General features: G+C 35.7%; 1 protein-coding gene across 5 annotated transcripts in view; it reads right to left on the minus strand.

Annotated features, from left to right (window-relative positions):
• Nucleotides 1-25,503, minus strand: part of LOC115446964 (kinesin-like protein CG14535) — a 229,331-nt gene that overhangs the window by 15,002 nt on the left and 188,826 nt on the right. For 3 of the 5 annotated variants that reach the window (XM_037442460.1, XM_030173814.2, XM_037442461.1), the window contains one exon: nt 2,239-2,445. In XM_037442460.1, the coding sequence (XP_037298357.1) occupies nt 2,239-2,445 (207 nt within the window). Of the gene's footprint in view, nt 1-2,238; nt 2,446-3,525; nt 3,596-4,796; nt 5,041-25,503 lie in introns of those variants that run through there. The other 2 variants (XM_030173816.2, XM_030173817.2) reach the window with 2 other exon arrangements.

Below are 25,503 nucleotides of genomic sequence, written 5' to 3' on the forward strand. Positions count from 1 at the left end.
CATTAGTGGGGTGGGGTACAAATACAGTGACGACTGACAAGAGATGATTATCCCTCGCCATTTGGCACAGTTATGCCGGCCTTAAGACGGGAAAATCACATAAAACCTAAGAAATATTTTTTACCTGATCCTGAAAGTATACAATAGGACTATTATACAGGGAAAGGTCTATAGTCTGGGCAAACCTGCGGACAAAGTTTAGCTATATTTTATTTTAAATAGATTAATAATATCAACCCTGTATTATATACTGTCCCACTGCTGAACGCGGGCCCCTTCTACTGCTAAGACGGCCTTACCGGATTGGCAGACTTCACATACTCTAAAAATTCATTCAGAGAACTTCTCAGGTATGCACGCTTCCTCATGATGTTTTCTTTCACCATTAAAGCAAGCGATAATCCACAAAGAATACACACATAACTAGAAGGGTGCATGTCCTGGGGTTTTGAATTTGCAGACATTGTTCTCGGCAGTCCGTACCACTATAACCATTAATTCATTTTCGTAAAAATTTCTCTAGCCGAGTCGTGAGCAATACACAAAATATGCCCACATCCTGCCTACATGCATCTATCGCAAGCTCGCACGACGTGGCTCAGCGCGGCTTATCGTAAGACATTTGGCAGCGCTTGCCTCACATTAGTGGCGTGTCCAAATACCCCCCCCCCCCCCTTGCAACATCTGTTAAACAATGCTCTCGATCGAACCAAATGGCTTGTATAATGTTATGGTGGTATCATTTCGAATTCTAATTGTTTTGGGATAAGGATGAGTTTTATTAGATTTCAGGTATGATGAGGCTGTTCCTTATCTAATAATATTTATATAAATTTAACCGATTATAATAAACGATGTCACTTTTTTGGTCGATCGTGAAAATGGACCGATCGGAATATTTTTTTTGATATGCTTACTTATTTAAATTGGGTTCTATTCGAAATTGGAGCAAACATTAAGATTGGTACCATTTGAGTGCCGTAAATAAATAGCAATTAGTTTTACTTTTAAGCGCCACCGTACCAAACGCATTCTCAATACCACATTTAATAAAAAAAAAGTCCAAATCGATATGAATTTGGATAGCATTGTATTAAGCTATGCCCGTCAGAATTTAAGTCTCATACCCAGTGATTGCAATGTCCTTGAAACCGGAAGGTTGCAGAACTACAGTATCTTTCTATATTGATTTTAGAAATAACTAAACAGACACGCGTCGAACGAAAGAAAATAAAATGATAAAACCTTATTTACAGCAACTTCTACATTTATTCGATTGTAAATTGTTTTGTGTGAAATAAAATAAATAAAGCGGTGTTTCTTCTTAAATATCAATGTTTTGGCAGGTGTGCTTCTATCTAGGGCAGGATGTGTTCTGTTCCAAGCGTTGTTAGTTTCACAAAGCTTTAGCAGCACCGGACACGAGCGTTTAAGCCACTTGAGAACGGGGGCAAAGTTAAACGCACACCTTGGCTTAAAATCGAGCAGTCGGAAAATGTACGAAAAGCTGAGATGCGCATCGTGAAACTGTAAGGATATGTTACCTACTGAGTGGCTTCCTTTTCTTAAAGGAGGTCGACATTCTTAAGGCTAGGTCAGTATTTTTCATAGCATAGTTTACGAGTTTTGCCTTTATGGAAACAGATAGAGGAATGATTTATACTTAGATTTCGCCAGTTTTTTTTTGTTTTCATGTTTATTTTTTTTATATAAATATGATATTATAATGATAGTTAGTGATGTAATAAAGATATGGTGCAAAATAGAGATGGACAGACGTAAGATAGTTATTATGCTTTGCTGTCCTTTAAGGAGAGACGAAGGTTGGGATAGGAAAGAGAATTTATGGAGTATCAGTGCTTGGGAAAGAAAAGAAAACTCCGTTAGTCTCATCTGCAGAATGAAATGCGTAGTGATATCAACTGATAGTGGTATCAACTTAGCGAAGTTGGCAATTGATACACTTTAAAAGAGTGTACAAGGTTGATAGTGAACATTAGACATGGGATACTATGCATTTGCATGTGAAAATGTTTAAACAACGTATTACCAGTTTTCGAGGTCCTATCAGAAGAAGTCCGTGACAAATTGCTGTTTTATATAACAACAATGATATTAAGAAATCAAGATGTTAACGTATTTTATCAACGGCTCTCGTTAAAGTTTGCCTAGAGGTTTTTGCAGCAGTCCATGTAATCAGATGTCTAGTGATCAGTAATATAGCACGCATACACATACCTGAGAATCATCCTGCGAGAATATAGCATCGAAGGCGAACATCTTCGGAGCAGCCACGCCAACTTTCCTGTCCTCGGGGGCGGAGGCGGCACTGGCAGCCGTCTCGCACAGGCTGACCTGCTTCTTGCGCTTATCCATCGAGAAGGTCTGAGTGCCGCTGGTGAACGGACCCTCGCCTGATGCTCCTACGCGCAGCATCACTTTCACCTGGGAAAATGGAAATATTATTTATATAAAAATTAATCATTTGTTTAACAAATTTTTTGGATATATATAATAACATAAAAAGCGAATACACACAATAAAATTGTATGAACCGTGTTTATTCTGAAAAATTTTAATGTTCTTCAAACCGGAACAAAAGTAGTACGGTAGTCACTGGACGACACACTTCTGCTTGGTGGCAGAAATAGACATTGCGCTGTTACCAACCCAGGCGGGGTCTCATACATGAGACATGTTAAACTCTTTGCTTAAAAACATTGAGCGTTTGGGAGATCGAGGCAGTTGGTCATTAACTCCTTAAACTATTTCTTTGAATAAATGGTAAAACTATTTATTTTAATCAAAATCGTTTCTGTTCCCAACATAGAATAATTCCAGAAGATAAACCAAAACATTAGCTAGATATATTAGATCAATATTGAGAGTCCTGACTCGGAGCTTTGTGCTCGGAGCCACAAGAATGCCGTCCATACACGTCGCTACACCGTTACTGCTGATTGACTAGACGTTTCACAAAGACAGACTATATATGTACATATACATGTTCCTTTGTTCAGTTGGAATAGGTTATCATGGTTTAAAGATATTATTTTTGTTTTCGAGAGACGAATCTCGGACATAATTACGTAAGAAACGTCTTAATAATTTCGTAAGTTCAACAATTTTGATTAATGATATTAATGATAAGTCATACTGTTACTTTTAGTAATTGATCGACTTTTAACACATAAATTGCCAGTGTAAAAAGTCGAACAAGAGCGAGTTAGACTCACGCACGGACGTTTCCGTACAAATGAGATTATTTTACTATTAAAGTACATATTTACGGTTTTCAGAATTTTTCCTTCACATGGTTTTATTTTTTTTTATTGCTTTTAATGACGAGACGAGCTTGCCGTTCGACTAATAGTAAGCGATACGACCGCTCATAATCAGCAAAAGCACCATCCAATACCTCATTACAAAGTATTGTTTGGTATTCCACTGCGCTCGCCATCCTGAGACACGAGATGTTAAATCCTATTATGTAATGTCTTATCATGTACTGTACTTGCTACTTACCAAAATTTCATGTCTCTAGGTCAACGGAAAATACCGTATAGGTTTTGATTTGTTGAATAATAAACGCATTTAATATATATTGTGAATCTTAAGGTGTGTTTGTAAACGTTTTTTGTTTCTTTTGATTTCCGCTGTGTGAATAAATTACTATTTATCCCAGAAAAAATTGTAGGCGAGTGGAGCTGCAAGCAAAAGCTAGTATGTAATATTTGTGATACCAACCATGATCCTGAGTAAATACTCTCGTATAATGTATCAAAAGTATGGTGGGGTAATAATTTCCAAGCGAAAACCGCGGCCCGCAAGCACCCACTAAATCTGCACTAAACGAACCGAGCCCAAACAATAGCTCTCAAGTAAATCTACGCTATTTCCCATGCAGGGACGTATTTAGATGTAAACCTGGGAATACGAATAATGCACTGGTATTTTGGTTAGTTATGCGATGGTTTGAATTTAGAACTATGCTAACTGTGTAAGCGGCGATAGCCTAGTTGGGTGTCGAACGGACTGCCAAGACGAATATCCGCAGGTTCAAATCCAAAGGGCACACACCTCTGACTTTCCTAAAAAAATCATGTGTGTATTCTTTGTGAATTTATCGTTCGCTTTAACGGTGAAGGAAAACATCGTGAGGAAACCTGCACATCTGAGAAGTTCTCCATAGGAATTTCGAAGGTGTGTGAAGTCTATCAATTCGCACTAGGCCAGCGTGGTGGACTAAGGCCTAATCCCTCTCGGTAGTAGAGGATGCCCGTGCTCAGCAGTGGGCAAGTATATCATACAGGGCTGATATTATTATTATTATTATTAACTGTGAAATTCCGAAATTTTTATGTAGAAAATATATTAGTGCTATTTTTTTTAATGTTTAAAAATGTCGAGAGTTTATAATCAGCTAGAGAGTTACAATGACAGTGTTTCAATATCATTATAATCATCAGCCACATAGAGTCCACTGCTGGACATAGACCTCCCCCAAAGATTTCCAGACGGGCCTGTCGAAAGCGCCTGCATCCAGCGTGATCGTACGACCTTTATGAACGTTTTTCTCCCTTTTTTTTTCGTTTAACGTTTCAATATATTTACTTAGGAATCATCGTTTAGCTATACACAAACCCAAAACGCGAATTACGTACTTTGTACTTACGTTCACTTAAAAATAACCACAAATTGTTCGCGGGATGTAGCAAGAACACTCAGATATTCTCACCAGATCTTCAGATTCTTAGCCAAAAATTCAAGGTAAAACAGGAAGAAAACAAACTAACCTAAATGGCCAGAATTTAATTCCCAAATCCGCTCCAGTGGCTCAAACTGATACGAGCAACAATGCAACCGACTATAGCGAGCGGCGCTAAATGGTTTCCTTAGTGTCTGAATTTGACGCTAGTGAAGCATATTTAGTGGCCAGTGGTTAGTTGGTTATTGTGTTGTGGCGTTCTTGGGCTGTAGGAAGGGTTTGGGTTTGAATTTTGATTGTAGGGTTTCGGTTTGGCAAATACGTCGTTTGGAATTGGAATTGTCCGACAAGATGACATCATGTCAGATGTCAAATCAACTATAAATCATGGATAATTGCGATAAGAAACCATACTTAATGCCGTTATATTGTAGCATGAAGGAGTTTGTAATCAAATTTAAGCAGTAAAACTGCGTAATCGCAGGTAGAGCATACTTCACGCCGCGACGCCGTGCACACCAAACTTGCCAGATAATATTAAATTTTGATTAAATTTGGCGGCGCGTCATATCGCCACTTTTGTGCTAAAGTTTGTCGCCGGTTGCATTTTATCGTCGGTTACGTTCAAGTTACGCGATGTCAGGCCTCGTTTACATCGACTCGATATTTATTACTCGATACCGGCGTTTTTGTGAGCCAGTCGAGTTTTCCGAAATGTAAAATCAATTATTAATTCATCGGAAATATTTACAGGCAAAGGTGTAATTAGTAAAGGGGGCTAGCATATAAAGTTGTAATTAGCAGTAGCTAATACATCAATATAAAGCTTACAAGTTGTTGCTAAGACTGCTTCAATCTGACATCTGTTTCAAATAAAAAATGACAAAATAAGATTAACTAAGGTATTTGAGACTATGTGTGTAATGCACAATTTTTTACTTTATGATATTTATAATAGAGTTAAAGTCACATACGAAACAATGATTATCGTTCTCTTTCCTTCTAAATTTTTAATACAAACCAGCATCCGGTAAGTTCCCCTACTAAACTGTCACAGACAGACTGACAGCTGTCACACAGGTTATGTCGTTGTGACAGGCGAACGAGGCATGAGTCTAGAGTGTGTCGCGAGTCACGAGTCGTGTAATTGGTTGGGAATTAATTACACCTGTTTTGTCGGCTTGTGGCACTATAACAGATTAGTGGTGTATACTATTGTAAACTTTACTTGTACGTATTTATGTGGGTTTTATACCGCTGTCTTAGTATTACACGGTGTATGTTATTTGATGTGCAAATTCAATTTACAATAATCCCGAAAAATAAACAAAGGAACAATGAATTATTGTCTTTTCTAATTTTTAGCAACGTAAGTAAACATTAACATAGAACTTTGTAATATTGAGCCAGTGATATAGCGAAATGGTTTTTTAAATAGTTTATTAGAGGTATAATAATTATCAGTGTTTCTTTAATGAAGAATAGTATAGGACAAATAAGAATGTCCAAGGAGAAATAGTCTAGAATGTGTAGTCTAGTATTCATCATTTGTTCTTCTTCTGGTTTCTGCCTACATTCCAAAACTCATAAATATCAAAGCTCTTTAGTCAAGAAATACATGTAAAGCATTAGTTAGCACGCAAGGAAGTATACCAACTCACTCCATACAAACACACCATCAATTAGCAATAATTAAAATGCAACTGGCATCTTAAAAATGCGTTAATATTTCATAAAATAATTCCACCTTCCCCTGTGATTAAATATTAATTTGCAAATGTCGGTGTTCGGAGCTGGGTGACAGAAGCCCGGCTGTCAGTCAGCCGGCTTAGCGGCTTTATCCGACGGGTGCCGGGTTCGAATCAAACGGTCCATTGGCTGCAAATCCTTACCCTAATTGAAATTTAAAAGCGTTTTTGACTGGCCCCGTTTTGTTCGTACGCTGTTGAAAAGATATCGGCTCGTGTGAAACGGGAACGAATAATTGACGATTTGCTTGGAAATATATTTTGGTAAATATTTTTTGTTCCGTAATCCTGTTACAGTTGTTTTTCAAGAATAGCGACAAAATAAGTTTTTTCTTGGAGTATTTTTTTGAAGATTCTTTTAATATGACTATCTATAAGGATGAAAGTCCTTTTATATTTTTTTCGGGATAGAAAATAGCTTATAATCTTCCCAGGATCTTAATCTATCTCTATACCAAATTTCATATAAATCAGTTCAGTAGATTTTGAGAAAATCCATAACATACAGACAGAAAAGAGGACTTTGTTTTATAATATGTATAGATAGATGTAAATCTTTTGGATTTTATCTGCTAATTGTGATGATAACGATATGCGTTTTAGCCAGAAATGGAATACAGATAATTCTCAATTCCAATATGATTATATAATCTAGGCGGAAATAAGTACATTTATATCAATCTCCTTTTCGTACAGAAGTTCAAGCAAACCAAAGACTGAATACAAGAAACATTCTACGTTACCCATGTAATATTACAGTTACAAAGCAATATCCCTAATCAAGCTTCCAATCAGAGCGCAGATCGATTAACTACGATCCAGGTCTTGGCCTAGCTCTAACAAGCCCTATTGTTCCACCTGGCAAATACAATCACGCATGCTGCTATGAATTATTCAACCAATGAGGCATTTCGTGTATTACTAAGACGTAAGCAAGCTAATTGCGTAATGGAATTTCCTGATCATTAATTAACGGCGTCTCATACGCTGCTAACAGATTAGCTAATCAATACGGCCGGGCGTGACTGGACTGCAGGATCTGGAAAGGGTTCGGGATAATGTTACTACACTAGTAAGTGAGCAGGTCTCGAGTATTGAGTCTACGAGTGAATCTTGCGAAGATGTACCGTTTGAATTGTTTTATATTTGACTACGTTTTTGTTGTTAAATATATAGTATGTTGGCGTCCTGAAGTGTAAATAAAAAACTCGTGCTTATATTAGTAGCTTTTTAATTGAAGGCCCACAAACTCGATCAGCCATGGCGTTAGAAAGGGGAAGAGATAAATCAACGACAGAGAAACTATACAGCCAGTGTTGCCATTGTGCAACAAAAAAAAACATTTATATTTATCATTGCATCCAACAGTTTTTGATCCGGCTTCAAACAAGTCTTCGATATGTGTATACCAATCTTACTTATAATGATGAACGTTAATTTTTCAGTTCATATTTCAATAATTCAGCCGCACTTGTCGCGGTAGCCTGTTCTATATTCTCAAAATTTACTATTTAAATAAAAAGTATAGGTACCTACTGAATTAGCCCGTTGATTTGATTTTTTTGATTGATTGTTTCGCTCCAGTACTAAGAGCCATAAACATTATTAATGAAGTTGGGCGAAACATAGATATCTTTAATTGTACACTGGCGGAATTCATAAAGATAACTATAGAAACTCTAACTAATAATGTATGGACTATATGAAATAACTATCTGTATCTGAATTGGCTATAATATGACAATGTAAATATAATTGCATTGGGTGTAACTCCTGTAAGAATATATTTAATAAATAAATAAATAATGCAGTTTTATTTCGTACATTGACAAATGCTTCTCCTAGCCATTTCAATTCCACCATTTAATCCTTACACAGCGTATATACCCTGATAAGTTTCATTTACCCAGGACTGATAAGTTTTAAACCGTCCCAAAGCCGCGATGCCGTTCCCTATGAATTGTAATGGACGCGATGTGCTCAGCCAGCTGTACGTTGACGGCCAAATCCGCAAATCCTAACTGACGGCAGTGACGTCGCTGCAATCGGCCACCCCCCTGCCATTGTCTTTATCACGCACAACTGACCGTGTTTACAAAAAATGGAAATGCGAATGGAAACGTAACATTGGTTAATGGGTACGTACGTGTACTAGAATTCGCCATGAGTGTGTAAGAAATATAGTCGGCCCCGTGACCAAGAAGGCTGCAAATTCTTCAAAACGTCGAGAGAAAGTAATCCGTAATTTTTCATTATTCTAAAGTCTCAAGATTGCTTATAAACTATTGGTTAGAAGAGAACTTTAAATTATAAAGCATTGCATGGCACTGCATTGCCTCATGCTTAGATATTGCCTTTTACAATATTCTTTACAGTACTGCAGCGTTTTCGCCAAAATAGACATTGCGAAGGACCCAAACTTACCAGTCAATAAGTACGTTAATCACATTGATCGTACCAGACGCATCTTATTTCATATATTTAAGCTGTATTTAATCCGGATTATGTGACGGTTGAGCGTATTCCTACTGAAAACCTCGCTTAAACTAGACTCCACCACACTAATGGTGACCACAATACTTTTTATCTTATCTAAATTTAAAAAAGAATAGGAAGCCAAAACAAACATTAAATATATCAGCGTACTTATTCGTCCATCTGTCTTTGTTCCAACAAAAACATCTTAGATAAAGCTTCTTTGATATATTCCATTATTACTGATAATAATATACATGTAGATGTAATACCACGCTACAAACTTCGGGAAGGCGGAAAAAAACAAATCTTGTTGTCAGCGAACGAAATGGGCCTCGTCAAGTCGCCATCTTTTATTTCACTTTTTTCTCTTGCGGTGTAAACATGGCAACGGAAAACTCATTTGCAGCCGTGATAGGGATTTAAATTATCTTGTTTGTATATCTCATGCTAATTTTTTACGAGTGTGTATTACGGAGGGAATGAATTTACTTTTTCCTTTACACAAACATTATGTTTTTTCACGTCTAATTTATCGCGGTAAACATAAACATTCCGGTGGCATAGAAACTGTTTTTTATTAAATAAATGTACGGCAAGTCTTAAAGACTTAACTAAAACATTTTACCTGTACGTTTTTAGGTTTTTATTTATTCAAGAGACCATAAAATACCTTCACCCCTACCAAATACCCCAACAGACATTAGTGGATTCGAAATCCAACTTCGTGTAACTCCGCCAGTGCCGCCAGCGATCGTGACGAATTTAAATTTTCGCAAAATGGCGCCGCGGGCCGAGTCGCGGAAGATTCGCGAAGATGGCGGGGTGTCCATGCGTAAAATTAAACTGGGATAATGAACTGTAACGTTACAGCGTCGTCTATGTGATAAGCTGAGAAATTTCTATAATAAGTTTGGGAATTTGCGCCATTTGATTATTTTGATTAGGCGTGATGGGATCGAAGGTGAAGTTACAATTTTGTAACAGATATTTTTTATGAAATTATACCTTAATCTTAGGCATGTAGGAAAAGATAAGCTACATCACAGAATACATATTGGGCAATATTGAACAACTGGTCGCTGTTTACCGCTCTTGACGCATAGTTTACGTATTTTAGCTTCAATAGCTGATTAAATAATGTTTCAGATTAGTCAAGTAATCATTGTAGATAAATAATTAAATGTAGTATTATACTAAACTCTCTAAATAATGTAACTCTTTACAACAAAACTAAAACATACATAACTTTGGTTAATCAATTTCAACATGTTATGTTTCACCATACAGCTATAAAATGACAGCAGTCAAAATAAGTGCAGCACACGCTAATGAGAACGTCGCGTCGCATATAAATAACCGAATCAAAGTTTACGACTGATCCAATCAATCAGGAAGTTTTGTGACGCCGTAAAATCAGGCGATGCATTACCGAGCGCTGGTGTTATGGTGATTTTGGGAATATGTGGTAAAGTTTGTACGTGTGTGGTTCTAAAAGCGATAAAATGTTAAACGTCGGATTATTTGATGAAGTTGATCTAGTTCAAATGGTTTATTGATGTGATTTTATAAACAACAAACTGGGAACGTTTGCTAAGGAAGGTTAAAATGCAAGACATTATTAAAAATGATTACCACTGTTAACAACAATTATAAGGATTGCTGCTGACTTGCGAAAAGGAATAGATAATGATACATTAATTAATATTCTTTCTCTTCATGTCTAAACAGTCTTAATTCCAAATATTACGTACATACGTATTTATTCGACTCTCGATGTGTAGAAAAGTACATCACAAACCAGATGTCGAAGCATTAAATAAAATCTGGTAAGCGTCACGGGATCGTCGGAATTTGTCGCCAAAAATGTCAGTTTATCGATATACGCAGCAGTTTGTACAGGTTTATCGATAGTCGACCTTATTGATGCTGTTTGCTCTGGCGTAAATCTTGAGTGAATCCTACCGTTACTGGCTTTATGCGCTTACAGCCAATATGAAAAGCGGGTGTTAAATACAATATCAAGTCGAGCTGGCAGATTTGGATATCGTTGAAGTTCGTTCAGGAAATGTGGAGATCGATATCTTGTTACTTCATGGAAAATATTTTCAAGGATTTCTCGACTTTCTAAGGTTAAGATGGTTATATTTATAAGTTAGAATATACGGATTCTTTTCACAGTAAACTTGTAGTACGATCTTCAGTTTATAACTAATATAATGCTGCTCAGTTTGTTTGCTCTGAATTAATTTTAATTTTATCAACATTCTCTTAAATTCAAGAAAAAATACTTAGACGATATACGTCTAAATATAAAATCATTCTACTGCATACAAAAACCGCAAGTCACATTTATAATAACGACAAAGATCATAAAGAACATCATACAACAGTCCCTGAGGTGTAAACAGGGCTTGTTATGCGCTGCGCCGCGGGAGATCGAGATTGGGCCACCATGAATAATGCAACGGTGCCACTTTTGACGACTCCCTCAGAAGCGCCGGTAGTTTTGACTGACGCGATAACTTAGTTGCGCAGTAATGTGGTTTTTTCTTTCGATAGTTTTATTCTTAGTGATCTGGGTAGAAAGAATCTATCTAGATTTTTTGAGATTATAAAATTTGGATTTTGTTTTAGACTGAACATTTTGTTTAGATATACTTTATGCCTAGGGCCTAAATTACTTCTAGAATATAATACGTGCAATAAAATATTTTATAGTAATTAATATGTAGCAACTGATGAATCTAAATTATTAATCTTAAGGTGGTAGCTCAAGGTCCATTTTCATACATTTTGTTTCGGCTTTAATCTGGGTAACTAAACAAGTATTGGCAAGTAAAGAATTTAAATTCACGTCTAGTTAGTGATTAGTTCTCGCAGTTGAAAGAAAAATGTAAAAATAATTAATAATCATGGATATTTCGGCCTTTAAAATTTCGTCATATTAAATTTTAAAGGCCGAAATATCCATGATTATTAATTATTTTTACGTTTTTCTTTCAACTGCGAGAACTAATCACTAACTAGACGTGAATTTAAATTCTTTACTTGCCAATACTTGTTTAGTTACCCAGATTAAAGCCGAAACAAAATGTATGAAAATGGACCTTGAGCTACCACCTTAAAACAATTCCCAAAATACCAAAGAACATGTCTTACATTTATTAAATCTCTCACAAACAATACTAAAAGCTTACGACTCCAATCATCGTTTGGCATAATATTAACTGGGAGCATACGTCGCGACCCTTCGAGGCTCCAATGAATTATGCAAATATACCTCGTGGTTAACATCGTAGTATTGTAAGCGACACTCCCCTTATAATGCCGAAGATATAGGAAATTTGGAAGAGGAAATAGAGATTGCAGACGGGTTTGGAAATTACGTGGTTTTTTAGTTTAGTTTTTAGGAGAGATAGTAATTTTTACGATAAATTACGCGCTGCATATCTTATCAATATTATTTTAAAGGATTAAAGATTAAAAGTCAAGATAATAGTGGTGCGTCTCATATTTGGAACAAATAAGAATTGTGGATTAGATGGTAGCTCGGAAATCATTGTGCTATCTAAATATTTGGTCTATAATATTTTCTCATTATGTCTCAAATAGCTCGTCAAATCTGTAGTTTTAAATATTAATTTCCAACTATAATCGTTACCAAAAATAAAAATTAAAAATATTTACAATAAAAAATCAATGTACTGACAAATAAAATGTCTGATATCGTTTCTAGAACGTTTATATCTACTCTTTAAACTGTGCCCCGAATTCTTACTATGAAGATGATATCGGGACGCACATAAATTTGCGGAGCGCCGCGGGACGCCCGCGCTACACTCAGGTGAAAATTATCATAAGGGGTGCCAGATTTAGACCAAACATCGCTCAGAGGGAGTCCAATCGTCTGTGCAACATTCATATTTATAAGATTTTTTTCATTGCTAGGGAGGACGATTTTGACGGCGGTATTAAATGTGGTTTGTGATTTGTTTATGTCTGTGATTATTATCACGATTTTTTGGTAGTTTGTGAGTAATCCAAAAAATAAATGGCAAAAGTTATTACCATCCTGTGGATCTACGAAGTTGATGGTCTTTGCTTGATGAAACCTTTAGACGGTTAATAAATATTCAAATATTGTATCTATGGACGCAATCTTCACTAGAAAGAAGACCAAAACCTTTTGCTGAGACATTACCATTCCAATTATATTTACCATCTTGCAAAAATCCTTTAACCGTACCTCAAGGGAGATTATCTCCAAAGTTTTAAAGTCAATTAACATTTCCCTAAGATTGTTAAAATAAAACGGGCTAAAGTAATTGTAGTGAATCAAGTGGAATTGTATTTTCAATGTGAGCTAGGCACCTCTGTTCAATTTATTGCCGGTTTAGTGGGGTCAGGTGGTCGGGTTTTAGAAAATAGCACAACAGTTACTGCGGATATAAAATTAACTGCTAATGAGGGAATACCAAGTGGCGGTAGCGGACTGAGAATTAATAGAGAGGTTTTAAATGTTCGCAGAGGTAATTGCTGAAGAGTGGTTTGGGAAAATGGAAACCTAAGTTAATTTTGAAATAAGTAATTTATTATCGTATATGTAAACTAATAAGTAGAGTAATAAAATTGGTCAAAGCAAAACTATAATAAGAGAAAATTTTTCTAACCACAGGTGAAGTAATTGATCAAAATAATATGTGTCGCAAACTAAATCAATTTTACCTTTTTTACAATAATATGGATTTAATGGCAAAGCAAATTTTCAGGATCGTAAATGATTCCAGTGAGCTCACGTTTTTCGTAGAAACTTTCCTCCTCAGGCAGTTGCCAGAATAAAGTTTGTAGCGAATATTGGACTTGTAAATTCAAGTGGCAAGATTACAAATTATGTAAATCAGTGGGGGCATGGATATCTTCAGTTTCAAGAAGATTGCATTAGACGAGAGGTTCTCTAGAATCATCTTGAAGTATCTGTGATCAGCAAGTCCTCCGATTTTAGTATGGGAGGGCTCCACCCCGTTCGAAATCTAGACAATAGCCGAAATTCCAACAAGCTAGGGAATTTATTACTTACCGTTGTGTTCCTATTTTATGGAAATTGGTACAGTGATTTAAGTGTATGACTTGAGAGTACAATGGAAATTAGTTGTATTGTCTTTAGAGAATTTATGAATATTGAACTGAATTGTGAACTAGTTTTGGTTTTGATGATGTTAGCTAATTCTGGGACACCTATACTTAATAGTTTGCTTTAGACCTTGGTTAATTTATTAATTTAAGAATATTTTTGTATTTATTAATTTCCAATGTCGTTCATACCTAAGCACTGTACGCGAATAAAATTGCCACAACTGGATTTATCCAAAGGGTTTCCTTCAAAGTTAAGGTGCCATCACCATCGGCAGTAAATATAAAGGGGAGGCAACACCGCAAACGATCTCATAAACTCGGCTAAAATAAAAACGCCACTCCACTAAATTATCCTGAGATGCCATCAACATTGAGATGTCCCTTCGGCGTTTCAACTCATTCGTTAAATTCTTACACTGTTTTTTATGGTCGATAAATTTCGAATTTTTCGCTAGAATATGTCTCTTTTTTAATACTCGATAAAGTTCGCATTTATTATCTTGGTTATGTGACGGTTGGCAACATTATAAAGTTACGCTGTATAAATTGAGGTTATGAAATTGCCTGTTAGCTCGGCGCGCATAAAATATTATGTTATACATCTTCTGGTTATGGGACGCTTCAAAAATAATTTAAGTTAAGGAGCGGTGGTCTAGGAGTGAAGTGAGCTGTTAGGTTTTATTTCTAGGCATGTATCTAAATTGAATCAGCACTTATTATATTAAATATTTCTGTACAGTTTACAGAAAAATACTTAAATATTATAGATCCAAACACTTTTAATAATCCCAAGAACTTTCTAACAAAAGAGACCAAGAAACCAAGTAAAACTTCCACCATAAACGGCCAGTAAAACCAATACATTAACTAAAATTCAACTATTAGCAACATCTTACGGCGAAATCTGATTTAAAGTTGGGTGATCGTTAAAATTGCAAGTGCGCCCGGGATGGACCGAGTTGTAAATTTAAATCACTAAGTCTGTTCAACTTGGTTGAAGTTATTGTGAATTGGATTACGACATCGGCCCGGTGCATTGGCCGGTTTTATGTACCAAATATAGTTGAATTAATTCGTGATCGATTTTGGATGAAGTCGGCTAAAGGGATTCAGGTAATTTGTCCTAGTCGATCTAAAATTAGTTAGAATTGAGTTGTGAGATCTATCAAAAATGAAACTGCCTGCTATTGGGTTTTATAACTTAAAGACGATGAAAGACTTAAGAATTTTGTGATACCATTTAATGAGTTACTGGCAGACGCAATAAATTATTCAGTGTTTTATAAAAAAAAAACAATTCTATTTTCAGTAAAACGCTTCTTTAAAAATGTTTTTGTGCAACTGGCTCTCATTGTCCTAAAAACAATTACACCGCTCAACATTTTTTAAAAAAATCTTCCAAAAAATTAAAAACGAAGGGTTAAGCGCTTATCACAAAAACCAAGGCACTGAAATGGTGGAAATAAAAAATAATCACCGCCGTTAGAGATTTTTATTCAAAATTAAATGCAAAATGGTCGAAAGGGCCAAACATTTAGCGCGGGGGTCGGCAGAGAGCCTCATTAGATGCCGATGGTGCTTGAGGCGCGTCCGGGTCTTCAAAAAAATCAGGTGCAGATACACCGATAAACTCGTTAGGGAGTTTGTACACTTTAACAACTAGATGGAAATGGTTAAATTATGACTTTAGAATTTAGAAGAATAATATTTTTTTGGAACAATTTAAATACAGTTGTATACTTTGTTTGACGCTAATGTACAAGAAACAATATAATCTATAGTAATATATAAAGCTGAAGAGTTTGATTGTTTGTTTGAATGCGTTTACTTCAAAACTACTTAACCGATTTTGAATCTTTTTTCACTAATAGTAAGCTACTCTCTTACTCCTGCTTACTCCTGAGTGCTATAATCTCCTTTTATCCCGGTAAAACTTATTCACGCAAGCGAATCCGCACGCAAAAGCTATAGCTCGTCCTAATAATTTAAAAGTATTATCGGTAAGTACTTTGCTATTGTCACTAAATTAATATTTTATTCTTCGCTGTCTTAAATAGAGCCTAAAGGCGAATTTGATAAGAAAGATAAAATATATAATTTATGAGAAACTTTCTGATAATATTTTCAATGTTTGTTATTGTGATATAGATTAGATGAAACTTAGCACATATATGAACCAAGTTATACAGGAAAGGACGCGTGTGCGTAAACGCAAAGAGGTAATATCTAATTCTAAATATTTGAGTAAATGGCTCTAAACAACAATAAAAAAACAATTATATTTTTATCGCTGTATAATGTACTGTAATATAAATGCAAACTGATTTCGAAAAGAGCAACACCAGAGTTTCTTGCTCATTCTCTGGTGAGAACTGCTTCCGGAACTGGTGGTAGTTAATATTGATGGAATCTAAATAATTTATAACATTTTACAGGTTCAAATAAATTATTTCATTTCTCAAACAATTATTTTTCGTCTCCGAGTATTGAAGACCTAAGCCGGAAAACTCACGAAACAGCAAGGTTAGTGGACAAGGTCCGTAATGATTGTTACACAGCAAGTTCTGAGGGGCGGCACGTGACTAAGCGCCTAGTCTACGCACTCCTTAACCCCAAATTAAACAACTTTTCAATTCATTGTTACCAACTTCATTATTAGTTTAAATGTTTCGCGTTTGGCTCGTGAATTAGTTAATTGGTCTCTTTTTCTGAAGTTAATTTAAGTTTTGATTGGTTTTTGAATTTTTCATTTGGTTTTTGTTCTAATGGTCTTGTGACTGGGAACAATGAAATCTTAGATTCGATGGTTGAATAACATTTTCTATGAAATTAAACACGATTTTCTATTATACTAGTCTACATATGCGACAGTTAAGATAGCTGGCAAGCCATAAAAATTTAATAATGAGTATAAACAAAACTAAGCGGCGATAGCCTAGTTGGGTGTGGAACGGACTGCCGAGACGAATGTCCGCAGGTTCAAATCCCAAGGGCATACACCTCTGACTTTTCTAAAAAAATCATGTGTGTATTCTTTGTGAATTTATCGTTCGCTTTAACGGTGAAGGAAAACATCGTGAGGAAACCTGCACATCTGAGAAGTTCTCTATAGGAATTTCGAAGGTGTGTGAAGTCTACCAATCCGCACTAGGCCAGCGTGGTGGACTAAGGCCTAATCCCTCTCAGTAGTAGAGGAGGCCCGTGCTCAGCAGTGGGCAAGTATATAATAACAGGGCTGATATTATTATAAACAAAACTGCGAACTTACACTCATTTAATATTCCCGATAATATAATTATACTTATATTTACGCGAATGTTAGACATTGAAATTAAACTAATTTTCCGGATTCTATCGCGGTTTTTTCCCTCCGTGACCATGAAGGCTGCAAAGTCTTCGAAACGTCGGGAGAAAAATAAAAAACAAAAAACCGCGATAGAATCCGGAAAATTAGTTTAATTTCAATAATTATACTTCTTATTTTCATTTATTTTAATCATTATGTTAAATTGTATAAATTGCACAATTTTTAATTTCTTATTATGTGAGTTATTTTCTTTGAATATATGTTTTAACTTCTCTGCAAGATTTATATAGTCTGACGTAGGTTAACTTATTGCGTGAATGTCTTTAAAATGTATTGTGTTTGTTTAATTTGCTGCGCCTAAATCACTTTTAGATTCGACTATGTACATGTTGAGATTTCCTAACTTGGGCTTACATTATAGCTATAAGTTATTATTTAAATTATTGTAATCGTAGTCTTAAGTCTGCTGGAAAACCCACTAAATAAATAAATAAATAAATTTCAAATATCTAACTAAGAATATAACGATCAATAAGTTCTCGAAGCACTTTTGATACAGCGGCCTAAGAAAATCAATCGCCTTGTGTACAAGAGGAGCGTGAGACTGAAGTGGTCTGAAAGCACCTGCTCACCTTAGTAACAACAGGCTTGGCCGAAAATGCATTGTTTTATACTTTTTTCATAGAACAGGCAGGGTTGAGTAGTACCTTGGTGTCAAGCGAAGCGGTGTAGATCTTCATCGTGAGTCATATAACCAACATTAACTATAAACGAAATTGTAATTGTCTTATCAGCTTCAGTACTTGTCTGCTCATTGTTAGCTATAATGATTACTATAAGGGAAGGCTTGTTAGCTATCAGTCAAATAGTTTAGTGTTATTTAGGTTTGTATAGCTGTAGGTCTTCCATACCTTAAATAAATAAACAAATAAAAAAAAGATATCAGTGGAGAAGGGTTCATAATAATATATCCATTTCTTCAGTTTTGCTCTTTCGAAATACAATTTCCCTGGTAATTTCAAGGCCGATGGTGACCCAGGTGAATTAGCAACTTGTTTACCCACTTCTCAATAAAATTGTATAATAAAATACATTTTATGCCATCTAACTCACAAACTACAAACACTTTAGAACGTATTAACAAGCTGTAAAAATGCTTTAAGTTCCGTTTTATTTTGTAGTCAGAAGTTTGAAACAATTTTTCACCGAAAACCAACTCGCGCTATGTAAATAAATTAAGCGTAAGGTGATTGAAAGTTGGCATAAAACGCGTCAAGTTAGTTTCTTTTATAACTAGTTATGCTTTCTTAACTTGGCACTCTAGCGGGCGGAGTATACGTGACAGGGGTGCGGAACTGTTGGCTCCTATTACACTGGTGTCGCCAACCAGCGGTGCACAATTTTTAGCATGTTTATGTTGTTATACAAGTTTGTAGTGGGTTATTATAGTTTATTGTGGTTGTAAGATACTTCCAGTCTTTTGGTAAACTTAATGATATTACGAACAGTTGAAAATAATGAAAATCTGAAGCCATTGCCATTTTAGAAGAAATCCCAGAGACAAATTCACGGCGTAGTCGCAGCATTGATTGAAGCAAAGTTTTAACACAAAACCGGTACAGAGTTACCTTCTGATTATCATAGAGGTGTTAAAACAATGTCACAAATATTGTAACTGTTTAAAAATCAAAAGGAATCATATAGATTTACATCGATATATATGTACTACGTAATAGATTTAGCGTTCTGAACATTCACTGTGTTCAACTGAATTGAACTGCAATCCATTCAAACTTTAGTATGGTCAATATTGACAGCTTGTGGTTATGTACGGAGTGGCGCTCATGATATAAGAACTCGAGTCGAAGTGTAAACCTGGATTTGAATTTAAAAATATTAGTCACATGATTAAAATTATTTGTTGTTCAAGTGAATAGGTTATAACAGTGACGTTTTGGTTGCAATTTTAGTTCACATTTTGAAGAAATCGTTTATATGGACGTTCGTGTCTATAGAATATACGTCAATGTAGATTTATATTTACCTAAGCCTTCTCATACACGCTATGTAAGAATACAAACACAAGTTCATACAATCCCTCCCATAAAAGTTATAAGCAAATAGCAGTTAAGGTCCTCGCGGTCGAATAAGGGCCAGCGCACACGGATTTACGGCTAGAACTTGTGCCATTCACTTTGATAATAGGGAAAATTTGTCGCGTTGACGCGCTAGTGACGGGAACAGTCGCGCTCGGAAATGTATGAGATTTTAATGTCGACTAGTTTTGAAAATGGTCGCATTGAGCCATGAGATCCTCTAACAAGAATATTATAACTGATAAGAATTATGCATGTCTGTACAATAGTTTTGGATACCAGGTGTTCAACACCACTGTTATGCATTTTAATATTTAGAATTTAAAAATTTATATGCTTTAGTTTATATATATAATATTATATCTGCTCTGTATGTCCCACTGCTGGGCACGGGCCTCCTCTAGTACTAAGTGGGATTAGACCCTTAGTCCACCACGCTAGCTTAGTGCGGATTGATAGACTTCACATACCTTCAAAATTCCTTTAGAGAACTTCTCAGTATGCAGGTTTCCTCACGATGTTTACCTTCATCGTGCAAGCGATAACTCACAAAGAATACACACATAATTTTTACAAAAGTCAGTTTTGTGCCCTTGGGATTTGAAACTGCAAACATTCGTCTCATCCGTTCCACACCCAACTAGGCTATCGCTTTGTTAAAATATATAATAAATTTTCACTCGAACTGTACTTAATTTGAAGGGACGAACATACCCATTGACCTTTGCTTAACAAGCGTTTGACCGACAACCCGCACACCGACTTGTGTGCTAAACATACGTAATCGGACAAGTTTATACAAGTTTTTAACATAATTCTATCAGTGGTCACTTAATGGACAACTTGAGCTCTTGGCAAAGTGAAAAGTGTCGTTAGATGACCATTATTGATGAAAGCATGTGTTTAGCATGTAAAATCAGTAAAGACCTAGATATTTTCTCACTAAGTCTAAATAGTAAGTTAATGTCTAACAGAGTGATTGTATAGCACTTTAAAACTGATACAAATGCTTAAAAAAATGTGTTTCAAATTGTAATGTGCGTAGTTTTTATCGGAGTTTAAATTGATCACTGTTAACACTATTATATGTATCCTTTTTTGTATAATTATAATTTATACTCTGTAGTTATGCGTAAATAAAATAAAATAACAGTAGCGAAAGATAAATTTTTTTGAAAGGAAACTCGATTGCAACATATAATATGGATCATTCGGTCTCCAAATCGTTCTAATGATATTTAGATTCTACATAAAGGTAAGTCGACAGGTATCGGGTTATATGGACCCGTCGCCACTGGAAAGTAAGGAGTATTGGAAATATATGATAGTAGCATTTTCTTTGATAGCTTTTCTGTTAGACCGCATTTGTAGAACAAAGGGTGTAATTATGATTCAGAAATTAATTAAACGTGTAATATTATAAGCTATACATATTATTAAACAAAGTCCTCTTTTCTGTCTGTATGTTACTGATTCAAATAATAATTCAAAATACCGTGTAATCATAATCTATACATATTATAAAACAAAGTCCCTTTTTCTGTCTGTCTGTATGTTATCGGTTTAACTCAAAATCTACTGAATGGATTTTTATAAAATTAGTATGATAAGGTGATAGTTAAAGACCCTGGGAAGGTTATAGGTTTCCCGGGAAAATATATAACGGGACATTCATCCCGGAAAACTACGTCACGTGGGCGAAGCCGCGAACAAAAACTAGTTTTATCTATAAGAGCGACTATATATGAGCGCAGTACGTAGGCATTAGGAATCAAAAAATTATGGTAAATTTTTATTTTTCTTTGAAACATGGAATGCGTCGTGTCTTGTATTACAGAGATTTCTTCCCATTACTTTCAATTGAATATTCCTACACCGATATTCACTTTTAAACTAATTATGAAATAACCCAACCCTTTGATGAAAACACAACCCACACAATTACTTTTAATACACTGGCGGACACGAAAAGTGCATAACTATACTTTATTCAAATTTATTGTTGCGCAGTTTAATAAAGCCGGGACATCTCTGGGGAGTGGGGCCGCGTTCACACTTGCACGAAAACTAATAAATGCACTGCGAATTGTTCTTTTGGTACTTTAGTGGCATGTGTTGTAAATGGTAGCTTATGACGCGGGTTTATTAGGCGTATAAACGCTTTCTGTTTTAATTAGACGTGAGATTTTTGAATTTCGAATGTTGTTTTGCGGTTTTAAACATATTTCTATATAATTTTAGTGAATAAATTGGCAACTTTTGAGGAAACTAACATTTCGTTGGACCGCCTTTTGGTTAATACTGTAGAGACCGTCTACGTATTTCTTCCGAGAAAAAATGTAATACATAAGAGTTTTTTTACATACATTCTAAATTATCTTAAAACTATAAATGCTCCTTTTTTCAAGTAACTTTATATTCATAATATGACTTCCATTTTACGCAAACAGATAGAACTTATAGATGTCTTAACCAAACGCTTACCAAAACTCCATCTCAAAACCTTATAGCCCCATCAATCCGCATTTCCCATCCGTAACCCATAGTAGAAAATATAAAAACCCTCATAATTTCCATTTAAAAACATCCGGCCGCAGATGATCCTGCTCGGTGACTGTCAATAATAAGAAAGGGCAGGCAATTACGGGCCAGCAATCGATAGCAGCCTCCCAGCTACGTCTGCCGCGGCTACGAAGGCGCGTAGGCGGCTACGGGCTACGCGCTACGGCCACGAGGCGTGAAACTTAGCGTGAAATATTCTGATTTACGGGAATGAGTGGCCATCTTTGTGTAGATTGTAAGTAGATACATTAGATCTGTTTTTTCGTATTTTTATGATGGAAGCTTAAGAATGAAACAAATACTTTTATTCATTTTTGCTTTACTGTATATTCATCATTATGTCACCGATTTTTGTTAAGAAAATCTGAGACATTTTCAAAAGCAAAGACAAAATAAATAAGTAGATTTTTTATTTTAGAACCTCAGAAGGCGCGTGGGTAATAACGCTAATCTAATGGCCCCGCCGTACTGACACACACAGCAACCGGAAAAGTGCAGCTTGGAAGCTATGCATAAAATGTGAAGGAAATATGTATATAAATTGTGAAAATTCTCGGATTTAACGTACATCGAAACCTATAAGTGAAAACGTCGAATTGAGAAATATTTTACTTTCTTTGTTGCATTGATGTTTTTGACAAATAAACTTTTACGTGATTTTGTTTTACAAAACTTTATATATGTGACGGCGCGTCTCATAAAAGTCAACGTCAAGAGTGACACCGTCAGTCACTCTAGCGGAGCATCGTGTCGACGGTAGCGGGGTGACCATCTTTACTTGGCTTTTGGTGGTACAGAACGGCCAGCGCACCACGTTTGCGACGAATCGCTACAAAACGTGTTAATCAGTGTATCAGTGTTATAATGAGTTTAGATGAATGCCCTCCTGCGCTTTCATATAGGATTTATTCTCTAACAATATTTACCCCTGAAACGAGGGATAATCACAACAATCACTATCCACGAGGCTTAAAGCACGGACCATAGAACCAAAATTACAATGTTTCCGACACATTTTCAGTCAATCATCATGCGCGTGCCATCACACACTAAGAAAACGTTAATGTACGACCGCGTCGCGTTTAAAAATATTGTATATCATACAAATTACGATTATTGTAATCCTAGACGGCGACCACTATTTATTGTTAATTGAATTAATAGAGTGGAGTCACGGAACGCAACCCCAAACCGGCCGTATACTCGCCGTAATGGTGCCTGTGGGATATAAATATGGTGTCTAATGGGTCACGGGGTTTTATGCGGTCTTAGCTGTGGGAAAACGACTCGAAGTCAATTTATTGCATTTGTAGGCATGTTAAGTTGGTATTAGAGTACTCAGTTCCATATTTGCTGGTGGTAGGATGTATTCCAGCGGCGAAGGTAAACCGAGGCAAAAAAATTGCTTTAGTTAACACACCGCGGGCAATTAAACAGAAAGTAAGACAAACGTAAATAATCCTAAAAGGGAAACCGGTAGGAATCTGGTTGTATGGACGCTTCGCTACTGATATATTATATCCGCCCGGATAGCGACCACCGTACCCAAAATGTTAAAACCGCCATAGTAGATCACGTAAGTGTGTCGTGTTCCGGGATCAGCCTGTATATATCCGGTTCCAACAGGCCGGTATTATTATATCGACTGTCAAGGGGTAATCATCTCGCGTCAGTGGGCATTCTATTGGACCTCACAACACTTACCATCAGGTACAGTGTGGTCACTTTGTCGTGTACGTATTAAAAAAATTAAATAGAGTAAATTTCTCAATTTTTATGATGTTACCTAAATTCCTTCTTATTTATATCTTTTTAAACCTTAGGGCGTAGAAGCTACTTTCTTTAACAGTGATGGAGAAAATCTTATTGATGAAACAATTTCGAAGACATGTAAAATTTATTAACTTCTCAATATCTCTCGTATCGAACGAGATAGGATGTCAGTACATATAATTAAATTCGCCATGTCTTGTAGAGAGTTATAACTTCAGAATAATTTCGACGACCGTAGACATATCCCTTTTAGGTCTAAAATATATTTAGACTTAATTAATAAACAATCCGATTAGTGGAGCGTTGGACGCCCACATACAAAATGGATAGACGACCTAGTAAAGGGTTCAGGAACTCTCCTTCACTCTCCTTTTGGATGAACAGCTTGGTCTGGAAATCTTTAGGGGATGTTCAGCAGTGGACTTCCAAAGACTAAAGATAATAACAATATTGGTAAATAAAAAATAACAAAATTGAAGTAATATTTTTTTAGATAAGAAACGAATCATGAAAACAAGGTACAAATCTTACCAAAGGTAAAATATATGCCCACACAATAAGTTTTTGTGTTCATTAATATAAACAGCCGGCCGTTTCCCTTAACCTTGTAGAACAAAGGGAATGCTATGCCCATTTCTCATAGTTTCGTGCGCAGTGCTCGTAAGCACCGACTTTTTACCAACATTGATTTAAACGTAGAAACAATTGCACTGATTACACGAGACGGTTATTACATATGTAGAAAGGGGTTTATGTTGTAGGAGAAAGCGATGTTGAAAATATAAATAAGACGTATAAAAGGGTTATTGAAATACTTGAAAACAAAGCTGGGTATAGAATCTGATTTATTTTTAAGACTATGTTTATAAATCACCAGGTTTATTTTGTTATTTATACTTTTCCTTAAGTATCTACTTAACTGAACATCTGTTCATAATTCGACTTTTATTACAGTAAAATATAAGTAAGTACCTATATTATATATCTACATTATAATACTTCACCCTAACTACGAATACCCCAAAGAAATTAATACTGTGAATAAAGAAATTAATACTATATGCTAATTATCACAGTTAAGTGTATTTAAAACTTTCAACAAAACTATTTAATAGTTATATTTTGTTCGTATTTACGATTTTACGAGTGAACACTCAAAATCGCTGTCACCCTAAATTCACACCATGTCCCTTAACCTTCAATAGGTCGCGGTGGGTCGTTATGACCCGGCACTAATTAATTTCGTGGACATTTGTGGCCGCAATAAGCTTATCAAACGTAGATTAGCGGACAATGGTCCACATTCGATCATAATGTCCGTGGCTTTTGTACTGGAGGGTTATAAACGTATCATTTGCACGCTAAACCAGCCATTCGACAATTTGTTAGGGCTGTCTTTATTTTAGTGTTAAATAGTGGTAATGTGGCAGCGGTGAATTAAATTGCGGCATAGTTAAATGAAATATTTACGTATTTTTTCCTGGCATTATTAAATTCTTGGCTTTATTGGTAGGGTTGGAGCGTTTTGGGGATTAATTAATTTGATAAAATATGTTTTATGAATGCTTGTTATTTGTCGTGATTTCACTAGGATTTGATTTCTGAGAAACGGTTCACGGCGGCATTTGTAAAAATACACTTTGAAATGGTCGCTTGTTTTAATAGGTGTAGCAACCAACAAAACGGAATATCTTGCGA

The sequence above is a fragment of the Manduca sexta genome, chromosome 24 (genome assembly GCF_014839805.1).
Source record: "Manduca sexta isolate Smith_Timp_Sample1 chromosome 24, JHU_Msex_v1.0, whole genome shotgun sequence".
Classification (NCBI taxonomy): Eukaryota; Metazoa; Arthropoda; class Insecta; order Lepidoptera; family Sphingidae; genus Manduca; species Manduca sexta.